A 12,175-nucleotide genomic window follows, 5' to 3' on the forward strand; every position below is an offset into this window, starting at 1 on the left:
AATATAACGTCTAAGGATTAGGATTAGGATTTAAATTTAAATTCAATATTAAATTTGATGGGTCGCACTTTCCGATATCTTTTTCCAAAGCCGGAGTTGCCACTCCGTTGGATTCTGCCAATTTCGCGAAAGACGGTCACACTGCCATGCATCGAACCGCCGTGCAGAAACTTTGTTATTAATTATATTTTATTTTAGCTGAATTCGCCTGCCGTCCGTCCCAGATCCGCACGAGATTCGAGGGCGGAATGCGGCTCATCAAGCCGGGCTGGGTGCACCACGATGGTGAGTTGCCGCCTGAGTCAGTACAGCCCACGGCCTACAGCCGGCTTTTTCCGTACGGCGCATCCCGCCAAGGGATATGTTATTAACTACTTGGGATAACCCTTCTCCACCTCCCCCTTTGCAGACAAGCAGATATTCTCAGTGGACATTCACCAGGACTGCACCAAGTTCGCCACCGGAGGGCAGGGAAACGATTGCGGCCTGGTCGTGATATGGAACCTGCTGCCGCTCCTTTCCGAGAAGGCGGAGCACGATGCCTCCGTGCCGAAGATGCTCTGCCAGATGGACCAGCACCTGGCCTGCGTCAACTGCGTCCGGTGGTCGCACAACGGGCTGTGCCTGGCGTCCGGCTCCGACGACAAGCTGATCATGATCTGGCGGAAGTCTGCGGGTTCCAGCGGGGTCTTCGGTACCGGCGGCATGCAGAAGAACCACGAGTCCTGGAAGTGCTTCCACACGCTGCGCGGCCACTTCGGCGACGTCCTAGACTTAGCCTGGTCGCCTAACGACATCTACCTGGCCAGCTGCAGTGTGGACAACACGGTGGTCATCTGGGACGCCCAGGCCTTTCCGCACGTGGTGGCCACGCTGCGGGGCCACACCGGCCTGGTGAAGGGCGTCTCCTGGGACCCGATCGGTCGCTTCCTGGCCTCCCAGTCTGACGATCGCAGCATCCGGATCTGGAGCACCGACGGTTGGACCATGGACCACAAGATTACCGAGCCCTTCGAGGAGTGCGGCGGCACCACGCACATCCTGCGCCTCTCCTGGTCTCCGGACGGCCAGTACCTGGTCTCGGCGCACGCCATGAACGGCGGCGGACCCACCGCCCAGATCATCGAACGCGAGGGCTGGAAGTGCGACAAAGACTTTGTGGGACACCGCAAGGCCGTGACCTGCGTGCGCTTCCACAACTCCATCCTGCGGCGCCAGGTGCCCGATGGCAGTCCAAGCAAGCCGCTCCAGTACTGCTGCCTGGCCGTGGGCTCTCGCGACCGCTCCCTCTCCGTCTGGATGACCGCTCTCCAGCGGCCCATGGTGGTCATACACGAACTCTTCCACGACAGCGTCCTAGATCTCTCCTGGGGGCCGAAGGAGTGCCTGCTGATGGCCTGCAGTGGCGACGGAAGCATCGCCTGCCTGCAGTTCACCGACACGGAGCTGGGCACTCCTCTGCCGGACGGGGACAAGAACGCCATCATACAGAAGCTGTACGGCATGGCGTATGGCGACGGCCTAGCTGCTGCCAAGGCCTCCACAATGGAGCACCCCGAGAGGCTGCTGAAGCCGCAGAGCGGTGGACAAGCACCCATCCTGGAGACGCGTCCCGTCAAGTTCCCCATCTCCACGGACTCCAGCCAGCGCCCGATCAGCCAGCAGACTGAGACCATTACTAAGGATGGCAAGAGGCGGATCACACCAATGTTCATACCCCTGCACCAGGACGGACCCACCTCACTGGCCACCACCATAGTGTCCAGCTCCGTGGCAGGCAGTGGAGCGGCGGCCAGCAGAGCGGTGTCCTCTACGGCGCCGACGGAGAGCGCTGCCACGCCGCTGATGCCTGAGCCTCTGGTGAGGACCGAGCACGGGCGATTAGATTCCAGGTGAGGATTACCCGCTTTCGTTTCGTCCTCCCACATACCAAGTGGCTCTTCTTTCCAGACTGAAGTCCCAGCCCACCTCCAACCAGCGCCGCCAGTCTCAACCCGTCGACCCCGCCGACCTGCCACGCTTACCCCGGGTGGAGGAGCACCAGAGCTCCACGTCCGGACCGCCGGACCTCCAGGTCACAGCCACGGGGAAGAGCGAGTTCGTCAAGGCGGCTCTAGACTACCGCGTCCACGTGCAGAACGGCTACCTCAAGACCACCCACGGCATGCTGGCCAAGATCACGGCGTCGGACTCCACCGAAATGCTGTGGGAGTTCCTGGCGGGATCGCCGGTGGTGAACCTGAATCTGTGCGAAAAGTACGCCATGCTGTGCTCCCTGGACGGCAGCATGCGGCTGGTCTCCATGGAGACGGGCTGTCCCGTTTTTCCCGCCATTTCCCTCATCAGTTCCGCCGTGCACTGTACCTTCGTGAGTTGCTGGGACGTCGCTGGGTTTTTTGGGAAGGTGGCATTGAATCCTTTACTTTCAGAGCCCGGATAACCGCTTCGTCGGCGTAGTGACGAACTGCGGGATGCTGCGGGTTTGGGACATTGCCCGGCGCTCCGTCAACCTCGCCGCCGGATTCGCGCAGCTCCTCTCCGCCCACGGCCAGGCCATCCAGTTCTCCGTGACGGACTACGGCCTGCCGCTGATCGGCTTCGCCAACGGGCAGGCCTACACGTACTCGACCAGCCTCCAGTCCTGGCTGGTGCTGGCCACCAAAGACGCCATCATGTTCCACGGCATCAAGGGCACCCTGCCCCGGGACATGGACCAGATCAGCCAGAAGTTCCCCGTCCTCGGCATGCAGGCCAGCAGCTCCAACTACTTCTGTTTTAGTGCCGGAATGGAGCTGTAAGTAGAGGAACTAAGTCCTTCAGGGGATCACTTTCATTCCTGTTTCGCTTTTCAGGCGCAAGGCGGAGGCGTGGCAGCAAAGTGCCAAGATGGTCTTCATCGAAAACCAGATTAAGCTCTGCGAGACCCTGGAGTCGCTGGACGAACTGAAGCACTGGCACCGGATGCTCACCTTCCAGCTGGCCACCTACGGCACGGAGAAGCGCATGCGCCAGTTTCTGGACGACCTGTTGGAGGATCCGGAGCCGGGAATACCGCAGGTAGGCTCCCTGCGCCCCCGTTCGCCCCTGAGGGTGTGCTGAGAGTGTCGTCTCTTTTCAGTTCGTTCCCAAGCAAGAGCTGATGCAGTGCGTGCTAGACACCCTGAAACCGCATTCCCAGTGGCAGCTCATGTACGCCGAGTACGTGGACATGTTCAAGATCAGCAAGTCGCAGAGGCAGGAGGAGGTGTTCGCCACGCCCAAGGCGCCGCTGCCGAAGGATGGGTCCCCGAGCGGGTCCGGGTCGGTCGCCGAGGGAGCCAGCGCGGCGGACAAATCAGAAGAGGCTACGCAAGGTAGAAAAAGAAAAACACGAAAACGAATCCTGTAACTCCGCCAACCACCCCCCTTCCGGTCATCTGTATATATCCCACAATTGTGTTCTTTTCATTTCAACCTCACTAACCAATCAAAAACCCATTGATAGTACCACATAAACCACCCTCCAATTCCTGGGCTGCTTTTTAATTAGATTCGCTCCCTTTTCCACACCAGTAGCCGCAGAAGGATCGCCGCCAGCGGTGACCAGCACGGGCTTGACCACGATCGCTACGACCACGATCAGTTCCAGCTCCTCGTCGGGCTCCTCGTCCACCAGCTCCTCCTCGCCGACGTCCTCGTCGGCGCCGGCAGTGGGCCTTTCGCCGGAGAACCCGGTCCTGGACGACGACTCGCACACGGTCTGCATAGAAGACTCCTCCTCACTACCTCCGCTGGAAGTCTCCAACTCGCCGCCGCCCCCGACGCCCCAGGCCCCCGTGTAATTAAGAGAATACTGCCAAGTCTCCCACAGTCGAAGACGAAGTGCAGCTAGGCTAGGCTTTAAATTTTATATTTTTTTATAATATTATTTAAAATCAATTATACAATCCAAGTAAAAAGTAATAAGTAAAAAGTAAAAGCAGCTAAAAGTTAAACACAATTAGGATTTTGAATCTAGTAGGACATTTAGGTGTAGACTATTGCATGGGATTCACGATCGGCGGATGACAGAAGCTCCGAAACTATAAGCAGTTGGGTAATACTAATATTATGTATAATCAGTTAAATCAGTCAAGAACTAAAGTACGTAAAAGACCTAAAATATTGCCTAATTTTGCGAAAAATGTGTAAAATAGCCTTTAAAATACATAGTATGAAACAATCTGGTAAAGCCCACAAACGAAAACTTTAGATTTGTACTCTATACTGTGTACTAGATCCGGTAGTTACACGGGCGTAACAATTGCTATATCCTTTACTGGCTACCGTACATACATATGTAAATATGTATCCTCTATATAATGTGTATAAACTCCCGGGCGGTACGCGCGATATGCGGGAAAACGTTAAGCCTACTCTAAACAAAATATACTCTTATCCTGAGCGCATGAGGGCTACAAGCGAAAGCTAGCTCCGCGGCGCGGACGAAGACGCATCCTCGTCCCCACCCGGGTCTCTGTCCCAATCTCCTAACCGTCACGTCATGATTCGATCGTAATCGGTACGTGTATGGGTATCGGTATTGGCATTGGTAGTGGTATGGGTTGGGTCATCGGTATCGGTATCGGTACTGGTAATGGTCTGGAGGTCAGTATCCATCATCCGACGACGGCCGCTGGAGCTATAGCTGGCGCTATAGCCGGTGCCTGAGGCGGGACAGCGGCCGCCGGCGCCTCTGGCTATTGGGCGTTATAGTGCGGACCTGGCGTTGGCACGCTCTTCAGCGGCGAGTCGAACTCCATGGGAGGCGCCTCGATTACGGGCGTCTCCGCCTGCCCGGCCCCGATCCGCTCCTGCAGCGTCTCGTACAGCTTGTGGATGTGCTCGTTGTGCGCGGTGGTCGGCTGCATGGCCTTCATCAGGGTGGCCAGCCGTCCGGCCGGGAGCTTGTTGTGTACGTACCAGAGCAGCTTCAGCATGTGTCGCGAGGTCACGTTCTCCCGAGTCAGGCCGGCGAAGATGAACTCGTCGAAGAGGGTCGTGCAGAAGTCCTCCGTGGAGAACTCCTCGCTCATAGGAATGAGCAGGGCGATCTGGAAAAGGATCTCGATCAACGAGCAGCGCACGGCAAGCTATAGCCCCCTCTACTCACCAGCGAGTGCAGGAAGGGATCTTCGTAGGCACGGTCGTCCTTGCAGGCGGAGAGAATGGCCAGAACGCGGAGCACGCCCACGCGATCCTTGAGCCGGGCGGTGTGCAGCGTGTAGTACATGGCCAGGATGCTGGCAACGGAGCTCTCCCGGATGTAGGCCTCCACGGCGTCCGGGGCCGGTCCCGAGTGCTCGATGGTGGTCAAAGCGGACTCCCGCTCGTCCGGCGGCAGCTTGCCGTGCAGACTGCGGCACTGGTCGTCCACTATCAGCGACATGAGGGCGGGCAGGAACTTGGTCACCACCTGGCAGTCCAGCTTTGGCTCCTTGAAGTCCTGCGAGTCGATCATCACCCAAGCACTCAGCCCCAGGGCCAGCATCCTCAGCAGGAGGATGAGGATCTGGTTGTCGCGCGGCATGCCCTCGTTGTTGATCAGGTGGTGCAGGATCTTGATGGCCGATGTGGCCAGGAAGTTGATGGCGTAGGGGTCGCAAAGGGTCATGGAGAGATCCCCCAGCACCTGCTCCTGGCCGCGCTTGATGTTGTCGAGGAAGCCCTGCAGCTCCCGGGACCGCTTGATGTCTACGTTCTTCTCGCGGATGCAGGCATCCAGGCACCAGGTGAACTTGTGGCAGGGGTCGATCGAGATGATCTCCTGCACCTCCAGATCGTGTAGGGCCATCAGCAGCTCGGCGCGCAGCGTGCAGTAGTGGACGTTGCGGGTGCGCAGGAAGAGAGTGCGGAGGAACTGCAGCACCATGTCGTACAGCTTCACGCTCGTCCCGATCATGTTGGCCAGCTTCTGGACCACCTCGCCCTGCCGGCGCACCTTCGGCGTTGGTTGGAAGAACAGGTTGTTAAGGTTGGTGTGGTCGAACAGAATGTGCTCCTTCTCCCGAATGTACTGGGACAGCAGTGGAGACACCTCGTCGCCGAACAGGCTCTGGTTGTCGCGCCAAATCTGCCGCTTCACCTCCGTGTCCGTGTCGGCGTACAGCTCGCGGTCCCGGACAAGGATTTTCAGGTATTTGTCGTCGATGTGCTGGGTGTTTCGCAGTATGGCCATTACCACTGGTCGCAGGGACTTGACCCGGACCACCGGGAAGCTCTTCGCTAGCAACTCCTTCAGCTTCTTGTCGCGCTCGCGAGCCTCCTTTTGGCCCAGGTCGTTTATGTGGGCGATCAGCTTGTCCCGCAGCTCCTCCATCAGTGACGTATGGAAGTCCAGCCGCCGCACGCCGTGCAGGTCGAGGAGCGGTAGCATAGGTCGCAGTGAGGGCAGCAGCACTCCGTTCTCCAACTAAAACGGTTTCAAAAATCAATGGGGAAAGTGACTAAATCCACAATATTTCTTTTTGGCGCGTTTTTCCGCTGCCAACGTAAACAAACCTGGAAACTCTCGATGGCCTTCAGGGGGTCCGTGCAGGAGGTGAGGGCCTCGCGCAGGTACGCCTGACCGGGTATATTCACGTCCTCTAAGCCAGTTCCGTTGTTTTTTGCCGGCGTGCTCATGGTCAGAAAGAATTCCGCTCGTGTTTGCGGCAAATCTAAAATGCGGTTATTTTTTTTTTTGTTTTTTTTTTTTTTTTTTAATCATGAGGGGGTGGGGGCGAAAACAAAGTGCAGGGTTGTCTCTATCCGATAGTTATCGATATATCTGCAAACACCATCGCTGTCGGAGGTCGATAACCAGCCCCCCATCGGTCCGTCTCTAACGCGAAATAAGTAACGCCAAAGCAGAATCAAAAGAAAGCAAAAAGAAAACGGAGACCTTCGAGCGCCAAGTTGATCCTGATTACCTTCTAGTCCAGCACGTCTCCTGGCATCTGGGCCATCGGTGGTTGTGGGGCTTAATTCGCGCGTGAACGTGTGGAGAACCCTCCATGTCTGTATGTGTTTGTGTGCCAGTGCATGAGTGTGTGCGTGGATCTTGGCGAGAATCTTTAGAACTTGGCAGTCCCTCGAAGGCGAGTGGAGTTGTAAACATAAACAAACCACATTAGATGTGAGTGCGGAACCGGAGCTCGGAGCTCGCAACAGCAACAGCAGAAGCAACATGTCCTCGTCGACGCCAGAGCGCAAGCGCTACCACAAGGACAACGCGCCCACGGACGATATTCTGACGCTGATCAACCTGGTGCGCCAGAATCCGGCGCTCTACAACTACAAGCTCCAGCCGAACCAGCGCCGCCGTTCCGATGTCCTCAACGGCTGGCAGGAGGTGGCCCAGCAGATTGGCAGTGAGTACATGGTCTAGACGATCCCAAGGAAGACCCTAATTTGCTTGTTTTCTTCTCCCCTAGACAAGTACACCGTGCAGGAGGTGAGGCGCAAGTGGAAGAACCTGCGGGACACCTACCACCAGTACCGCCTCCGCACGCCCAAGTGCATCGAGGGCCGGCTTTCCAAGTGGCGCTACGCCAAGGAGCTGGACTTCCTGTCGACGGTGTACCAGCCCAAGCTGAAGTCCCACCGCACCACACTGAGCTATGAGACGACGAGCAGCAGTGGAAATGCGACCGTAGGCACCGCGAGCGCCAACAGCACAACTCTGCCCATCGGGGCCATGCTCCACCTGAAGCAGCACGTTGAGGACGAGGATGATGAGGTGGTGGATGATGATGTACAGTCGGATCCGGACACGGCCACTGTCTCCTCCCACCACGGGGCCTCGCAGATCACCTTGGTTAGCGAGGAGGCGGAGACCTTTATCCTGACCGCCTACGAGGAGGGCGTAGCGGATGACTCAGTATCGCAGCACCACCATCAGCCACACAGCCACCACCAGCACCACCACCACAGTCACCACCAGCCGCACCATCACCAGCACCACCACCACAGCCACCACCAGTCGCAGCACGACCGCAGCATCTCCAGCATCGAGCTCTCGCAGCTAGCACATGACGACGACGTGGTCGATGATGTGGACGACGACGATGACGACGTGGACGGGCATGTGGTGGACATCGTGAAGCACGAGCTGGACGAGGACGGAGCTACCGGGGCGGAGGTCGACTACGAGGAGGTGTGTCTCTACGAGGAGGCCAGCGGGGCCCATGTGGACTGCGAGATGGGCGTGGGAGATGCCGTCGACGGGAGCAGCGATGTGGTGTCGCTCGGCAAGGGCTTTCACTACATCGACGCCCACGACTTCTGCATATCGGACATAGAGCCCCAGACGGTGCGCAGCAGCAAGCACCAGTTCCAGCCGTCGACCAGCGCCTCCAACAGTGTGCTGGCGGGAGGAGCTGTGGTGGGCGACGGCAAGCTGAAGAATCTCACGCTGGTGACGACCACGGCGACAGGTGGAAACACAACAGGAGGTAGGTTTTTCGAAGCTCTTTTGGTATTTAAACCCGCATAACCTTTTATCTTCTAGGTGGCCCACAAGGAGTCTCGCGGACAGATCAGATTTCCCTGGTGGATGTCACCGAAGCCACCAGCACCAGTGTCACCATTTCCAGCACTCCGGCCGTATCTCTGAACGCAGCCACTGTGACAACGACGCCGGCGCCAGCTCTATGCAACACGACATCCTTTACAGCGACGCCCACGGCGACGATTCTGCAGCTGCCAAACTTGAACTGCGGCGCCGGTGGGGGCGGCAGCGGATCGGGCGCTTCCGTCGGATGCGGCGGAGTTCCCTTGTCCGTGAGTGCGGCCAGCAGCAGTACCACCAATCTGATCAAGGAGGAAGAGTTCCAGCAGCAGCAGCAGCTTGCCCAGGCCCTGGCAAAGCGGGACGAACTGGATCTGTTCTTTGATTTCCTCAAGAAGAAGATGCAGTGCTTCAGCAAGACCCAGATCACGCACATCCAGATGGAGTTCCTCAACTGCGTCAGTCGGCAGGAGTCGGCCGAGCAGGATGGCAAGGATTAGATTCCGACCCCCGGTCGCCCACCCCAGTAGTTGCGTAGTTTATTTTTTTCAGTGTTTAGGATTAGGACTCGTACCGTTTACCAGTTTACAAGATTCCGGACCCAGTTGCGGGGTCTTCGGCTAGCTTTACCGCCCATCTCTCCATCCCTCGTCACCCCAAGGGACTCTCCGCTAAGAGCCCCCGTAGTCCCCGTCGTCGCGCCACCCGCACCAGCCAGTCGCTTTTGCATATTGTTTATATGTAGCTCAGCGTTATATACAATTATTTCATGTAAGTGTATAATAAATCGATTCTCGAAAAGTAACAGCTCAGGCGGAGGAACCCTTCGATGTTTTCCCACTCGATCCCCCAGAGAAAACACCCATCTTCGCTATCCGCGTGACATTTATTGGGCACGGCAGTCGTCCAGGTCAGAGATGGCGAGTGAAAACAAACTTAAACGTATCGCTAGTGGCTAGGTTAATGGGGTGGAGCTTCCTCCGGGCATCACGCCCCGAGCGCCTTATCCGACTTGGCCGGATCGTCGGGACTGGCCGGCTGCAGCTTGGCGATCTGCTCAGAGTTGAAGTAGATGACGGTGATGGTGATGTCGTCGCGGTAGAGGCGCACCACGTCCTTGGGAAGCGTCAGGTAGTACGAGATCTTCGAGTGCTCGATGCCGTAGTCGGTGGCTCCCAGAGCGTTGCGGATGAGATGCGTGGCCGCGTTCGAGTCTATGGGCTTGCGGGTGAGTCCAGCTCTGAAAGAAAGGGACGTGGAATGGGCTAAGTGTTAACAGCTCTTTGCGGTTTAAGTCCAACTTACTTGCGCTCAGCCAGCTGGGCGGAGATTTCCTGCAGAGTCACGTTGTCGTCCTCGGGAAGACGCATCGGCTCGAGGATCTTCTTCGAATCAATGTGCTCGCCGACGAGGCTCACCACCTCGCTGGGCGAGAGGAAGTCCCAGAGGCCGTCGCTGGCGATGACTAGAAACTTGTCGTTGGGGCCCAGCTGGTGCTGCTGAACGTCCGGACGAGCGGTGAGGTACGGCGGCGTGTAGTAGTGCGGCGCCACGGCGTGCTCCCCGAACATGGGCACCACCTTGTTCTGCATGACGTCCACCGACCACTTGTAGCGGAAGTCGCCGAAGGCCCGGAGTGGAGCTAGCTGGCTCAGAAGCCGTCCATTGCGGATCACAGTCTCCTGCTCCTGTCGGGGATGCTCAGCTAGGATACGGCGCACCTCTCCAATGTTCTCTGTGTTGTGCTCAATGTTGAGCTTCTTTGGCGTCCATTGCTGGGTCTGCGGGTCCAAAATACCCAGTACGGCGCCGCAGTCCCCCGTGCTGGCTACGTGCAGCTGGAGTCCTTCCAAGTGGACCAGACAGGCGACGGCTCCTGAAAGCGATTGAAAGGAGTGAACGGGATGAAAACTGGAAGCGAAGTGGATTGCCCACCTGACAGAGCCACTCCCATGGTGCGCAAGTCGCTCACTGCCAAGGCCTCTTCCGATAGGCCGTCGTCCAGCTGGAGGAAGGCGTTGACCAGCTCGCTGGCCACATCCCGCTGCGGCGTCTCGCACAGCTCCTTGATGTACTTCTGGAAGCTGGCCTCGTAGATCGGCTTGATCTCGCTGACGAAGTCCACATTGTCGTTGTGGCACTTAAGGAAGGACTGGCTGCTGCACCCTTGCTTCATCTGGTCCCGGAGCACCTGGCGCGGCAGCGTGGCCGCGGACACGTAGCGCAGAAGGCGTTTGGACACCACCTGGCCGCAGGCAGCGCCCCCGTGCCCGTCAAAGATGCCGCATATGAAGCCATTACGGTGGAGCAGGCTGGCCTCAGTGCGCGAGTCCTCGCAGGGCGAGTTGGAGCCCAGCTGGTTGGTCTCGTAGCTCCGAATGACACCATCCAAGGGGAAATTGAAGACGAACTCGTTCTCCCTTAGCACTAGGTTCACCTGGGCGAAGAGTAAAAGGACTTAAACTCAAAACTGAACTGAAGTGCAACTCCAAACTACAACTTCTTGTGTGAAATGTGTTTCCTAATATTTCTCCCGACCAACCTCTTCCATGTCGCCTCTGATAATGAATAATTTTTTTTTTCGTGGCCAGTATTTATACGGAGAATTTTGAAAGAAACCGAGATCGAGGGCTACTATGCTCCACAGTTATGTTGGCATTGGTTAATACTTTAATTGGAAGGAAGAAGCCATGGCTTCCGTGATTGTTTTTAAATAATTCGAGAGGAAAAGTGAAATACTACTATGTCACCTGTCGATAGTAACAGAATTGGAAGAAGGAGCTGATATATCTCATTATAGGCTTGGAATTATACCATTTGAAACTCAAAGAGTCACTCATCCTACTCTGAAACTCTGTCCTATTCCTGGCCATCCGGCTATGCCCTTCGGCAGAAGTGATCCTGGTTCTAGGGGACTTATATAAGACTGGTTCGAGATCCGCTGGACTACACAATGGGAAGATTTGCGCACTCAGATTACCATGCGGCACCTGGTCCTCCGCAGCTAAGGCATTAGGATTCACTCACATCGTACGGACTCAGCTGGGGCAGTTGGGACAGGAAGCGCAGGGCGTTCAGGCTGAAGTCCCGGATATTGGAGCGCACACAGTTGGCGGCGTCTTTTACTGCGAACTTGAACATCTAGACGAGTAGACTACGGGATATATAGGTTCTATATGTTCGCTCCGCCCGTTCCGCTGCAGCTATAATTAACGGTAATAATATTTCAGATTCCGTAACCTTGCGCGCACGTTGGAAATTGGCGTAGAGCGAGCGGGATGGCTGGATGGATGCAGTTGGGTGGTGGGACGGGCCCGATACGAAGCGGAAGACGAAGAAGTCGAGACAGGAGTCGGTTCCGGGGAACGGAGGACAGCCCGGAGATAATAATAAATACGGAAATCAAAGACACCAGGGAGACCGGATAGCCCGACCGGCGTCTATTCAGTTTCCTTTGGCAGAATCACGGCTCCCATAGAGTGAGAGAATGGGGTCGTGGCAACGTCCGACCGATCCGGCGATCTGTTTTTGTACTTTTGTGTGCGAAGTACGGACAATTTCGACGAAAAACAAACGTATAATGAATATAGAACATATATACAAATCCAACAGCTGTTTGGGGGCTGCCACATGTGGGTGAAAGGCCCACTTGTCCGGCAGCTCTGG

General features: G+C 56.8%; 4 protein-coding genes across 6 annotated transcripts; 2 read left to right on the forward strand and 2 right to left on the reverse strand.

Annotated features, from left to right (window-relative positions):
* Positions 1–114: 114 nt before the first annotated feature.
* Positions 115–4,225, forward strand: LOC6503842 (protein HIRA homolog). Of its 2 annotated transcripts, none has more exons than XM_001963666.4 (7): positions 115–285; positions 410–1,892; positions 1,951–2,368; positions 2,430–2,794; positions 2,853–3,057; positions 3,119–3,353; positions 3,553–4,225. In XM_001963666.4, exons 1-7 carry the CDS (start codon positions 249–251, stop codon positions 3,819–3,821), a joined length of 3,012 nt encoding a protein of 1,003 aa, XP_001963702.1. In that variant the 5' UTR covers positions 115–248; the 3' UTR covers positions 3,822–4,225. The 2 variants fall into 2 exon arrangements, with proteins under 2 accessions (XP_001963702.1, XP_032308560.1); XM_032452669.2 differs by having other exon boundaries at positions 3,556–4,225.
* On the reverse strand, positions 3,874–6,736 carry LOC6503808 (negative elongation factor B). The gene is made up of 3 exons (XM_001963667.4): positions 6,520–6,736; positions 5,132–6,430; positions 3,874–5,072 (listed from the first exon to the last, which is right to left on the reverse strand). Exons 1-3 carry the CDS (start codon positions 6,640–6,642, stop codon positions 4,719–4,721), a joined length of 1,776 nt encoding a protein of 591 aa, XP_001963703.1. The 5' UTR covers positions 6,643–6,736; the 3' UTR covers positions 3,874–4,718.
* A 71-nt stretch (positions 6,737–6,807) lies between these two features.
* On the forward strand, positions 6,808–9,314 carry LOC6503843. The gene is made up of 3 exons (XM_001963668.4): positions 6,808–7,370; positions 7,434–8,453; positions 8,510–9,314. Exons 1-3 carry the CDS (start codon positions 7,187–7,189, stop codon positions 9,007–9,009), a joined length of 1,704 nt encoding a protein of 567 aa, XP_001963704.1. The 5' UTR covers positions 6,808–7,186; the 3' UTR covers positions 9,010–9,314.
* Positions 9,315–9,376: 62 nt separating this feature from the next.
* LOC6503807 (pyruvate dehydrogenase [acetyl-transferring]-phosphatase 1, mitochondrial) lies at positions 9,377–12,135 on the reverse strand. Of its 2 annotated transcripts, none has more exons than XM_001963669.4 (4): positions 11,537–12,135; positions 10,445–10,946; positions 9,815–10,385; positions 9,377–9,749 (listed from the first exon to the last, which is right to left on the reverse strand). In XM_001963669.4, the coding sequence occupies exons 1-4, from the start codon at positions 11,648–11,650 to the stop codon at positions 9,497–9,499; spliced, it is 1,440 nt and encodes a 479-aa protein (XP_001963705.1). In that variant the 5' UTR covers positions 11,651–12,135; the 3' UTR covers positions 9,377–9,496. The 2 variants fall into 2 exon arrangements, with proteins under 2 accessions (XP_001963705.1, XP_014761086.1); XM_014905600.3 differs by lacking the exon at positions 11,537–12,135 and adding an exon at positions 11,052–11,207.
* Between the last annotated feature and the right edge of the window lie 40 nt (positions 12,136–12,175).

The sequence above is a fragment of the Drosophila ananassae genome, chromosome XL (assembly GCF_017639315.1).
Source record: "Drosophila ananassae strain 14024-0371.13 chromosome XL, ASM1763931v2, whole genome shotgun sequence".
Taxonomy (NCBI): domain Eukaryota; kingdom Metazoa; phylum Arthropoda; class Insecta; order Diptera; family Drosophilidae; genus Drosophila; species Drosophila ananassae.

Coding starts and splice junctions, on each gene's coding strand:
- LOC6503807 (XM_001963669.4), bottom strand. CDS start 11,650: ATGTTCAAGTTCGCAGTAAAAGACGCCGCCAACTGTGTGCGCTCCAAT. Junction 10,947..11,536: donor CCCAGCTGAGTCCGTACGAT/GTGAGTGAATCC, acceptor CTCTTCGCCCAG/GTGAACCTAGTGCTAAGGGA. Junction 10,386..10,444: donor CATGGGAGTGGCTCTGTCAG/GTGGGCAATCCA, acceptor AATCGCTTTCAG/GAGCCGTCGCCTGTCTGGTC.
- LOC6503842 (XM_001963666.4), top strand. CDS start 249: ATGCGGCTCATCAAGCCGGGCTGGGTGCACCACGATG. Junction 286..409: donor GGGCTGGGTGCACCACGATG/GTGAGTTGCCGC, acceptor CCCCCTTTGCAG/ACAAGCAGATATTCTCAGTG. Junction 2,795..2,852: donor TTTAGTGCCGGAATGGAGCT/GTAAGTAGAGGA, acceptor TTCGCTTTTCAG/GCGCAAGGCGGAGGCGTGGC.
- LOC6503808 (XM_001963667.4), bottom strand. CDS start 6,642: ATGAGCACGCCGGCAAAAAACAACGGAACTGGCTTAGAGGACGTGAAT. Junction 6,431..6,519: donor AGGCCATCGAGAGTTTCCAG/GTTTGTTTACGT, acceptor AAACCGTTTTAG/TTGGAGAACGGAGTGCTGCT. Junction 5,073..5,131: donor ATCCCTTCCTGCACTCGCTG/GTGAGTAGAGGG, acceptor ATCCTTTTCCAG/ATCGCCCTGCTCATTCCTAT.
- LOC6503843 (XM_001963668.4), top strand. CDS start 7,187: ATGTCCTCGTCGACGCCAGAGCGCAAGCGCTACCACAAGGACAACGCG. Junction 7,371..7,433: donor GGTGGCCCAGCAGATTGGCA/GTGAGTACATGG, acceptor CTTCTCCCCTAG/ACAAGTACACCGTGCAGGAG. Junction 8,454..8,509: donor AGGTGGAAACACAACAGGAG/GTAGGTTTTTCG, acceptor TTTATCTTCTAG/GTGGCCCACAAGGAGTCTCG.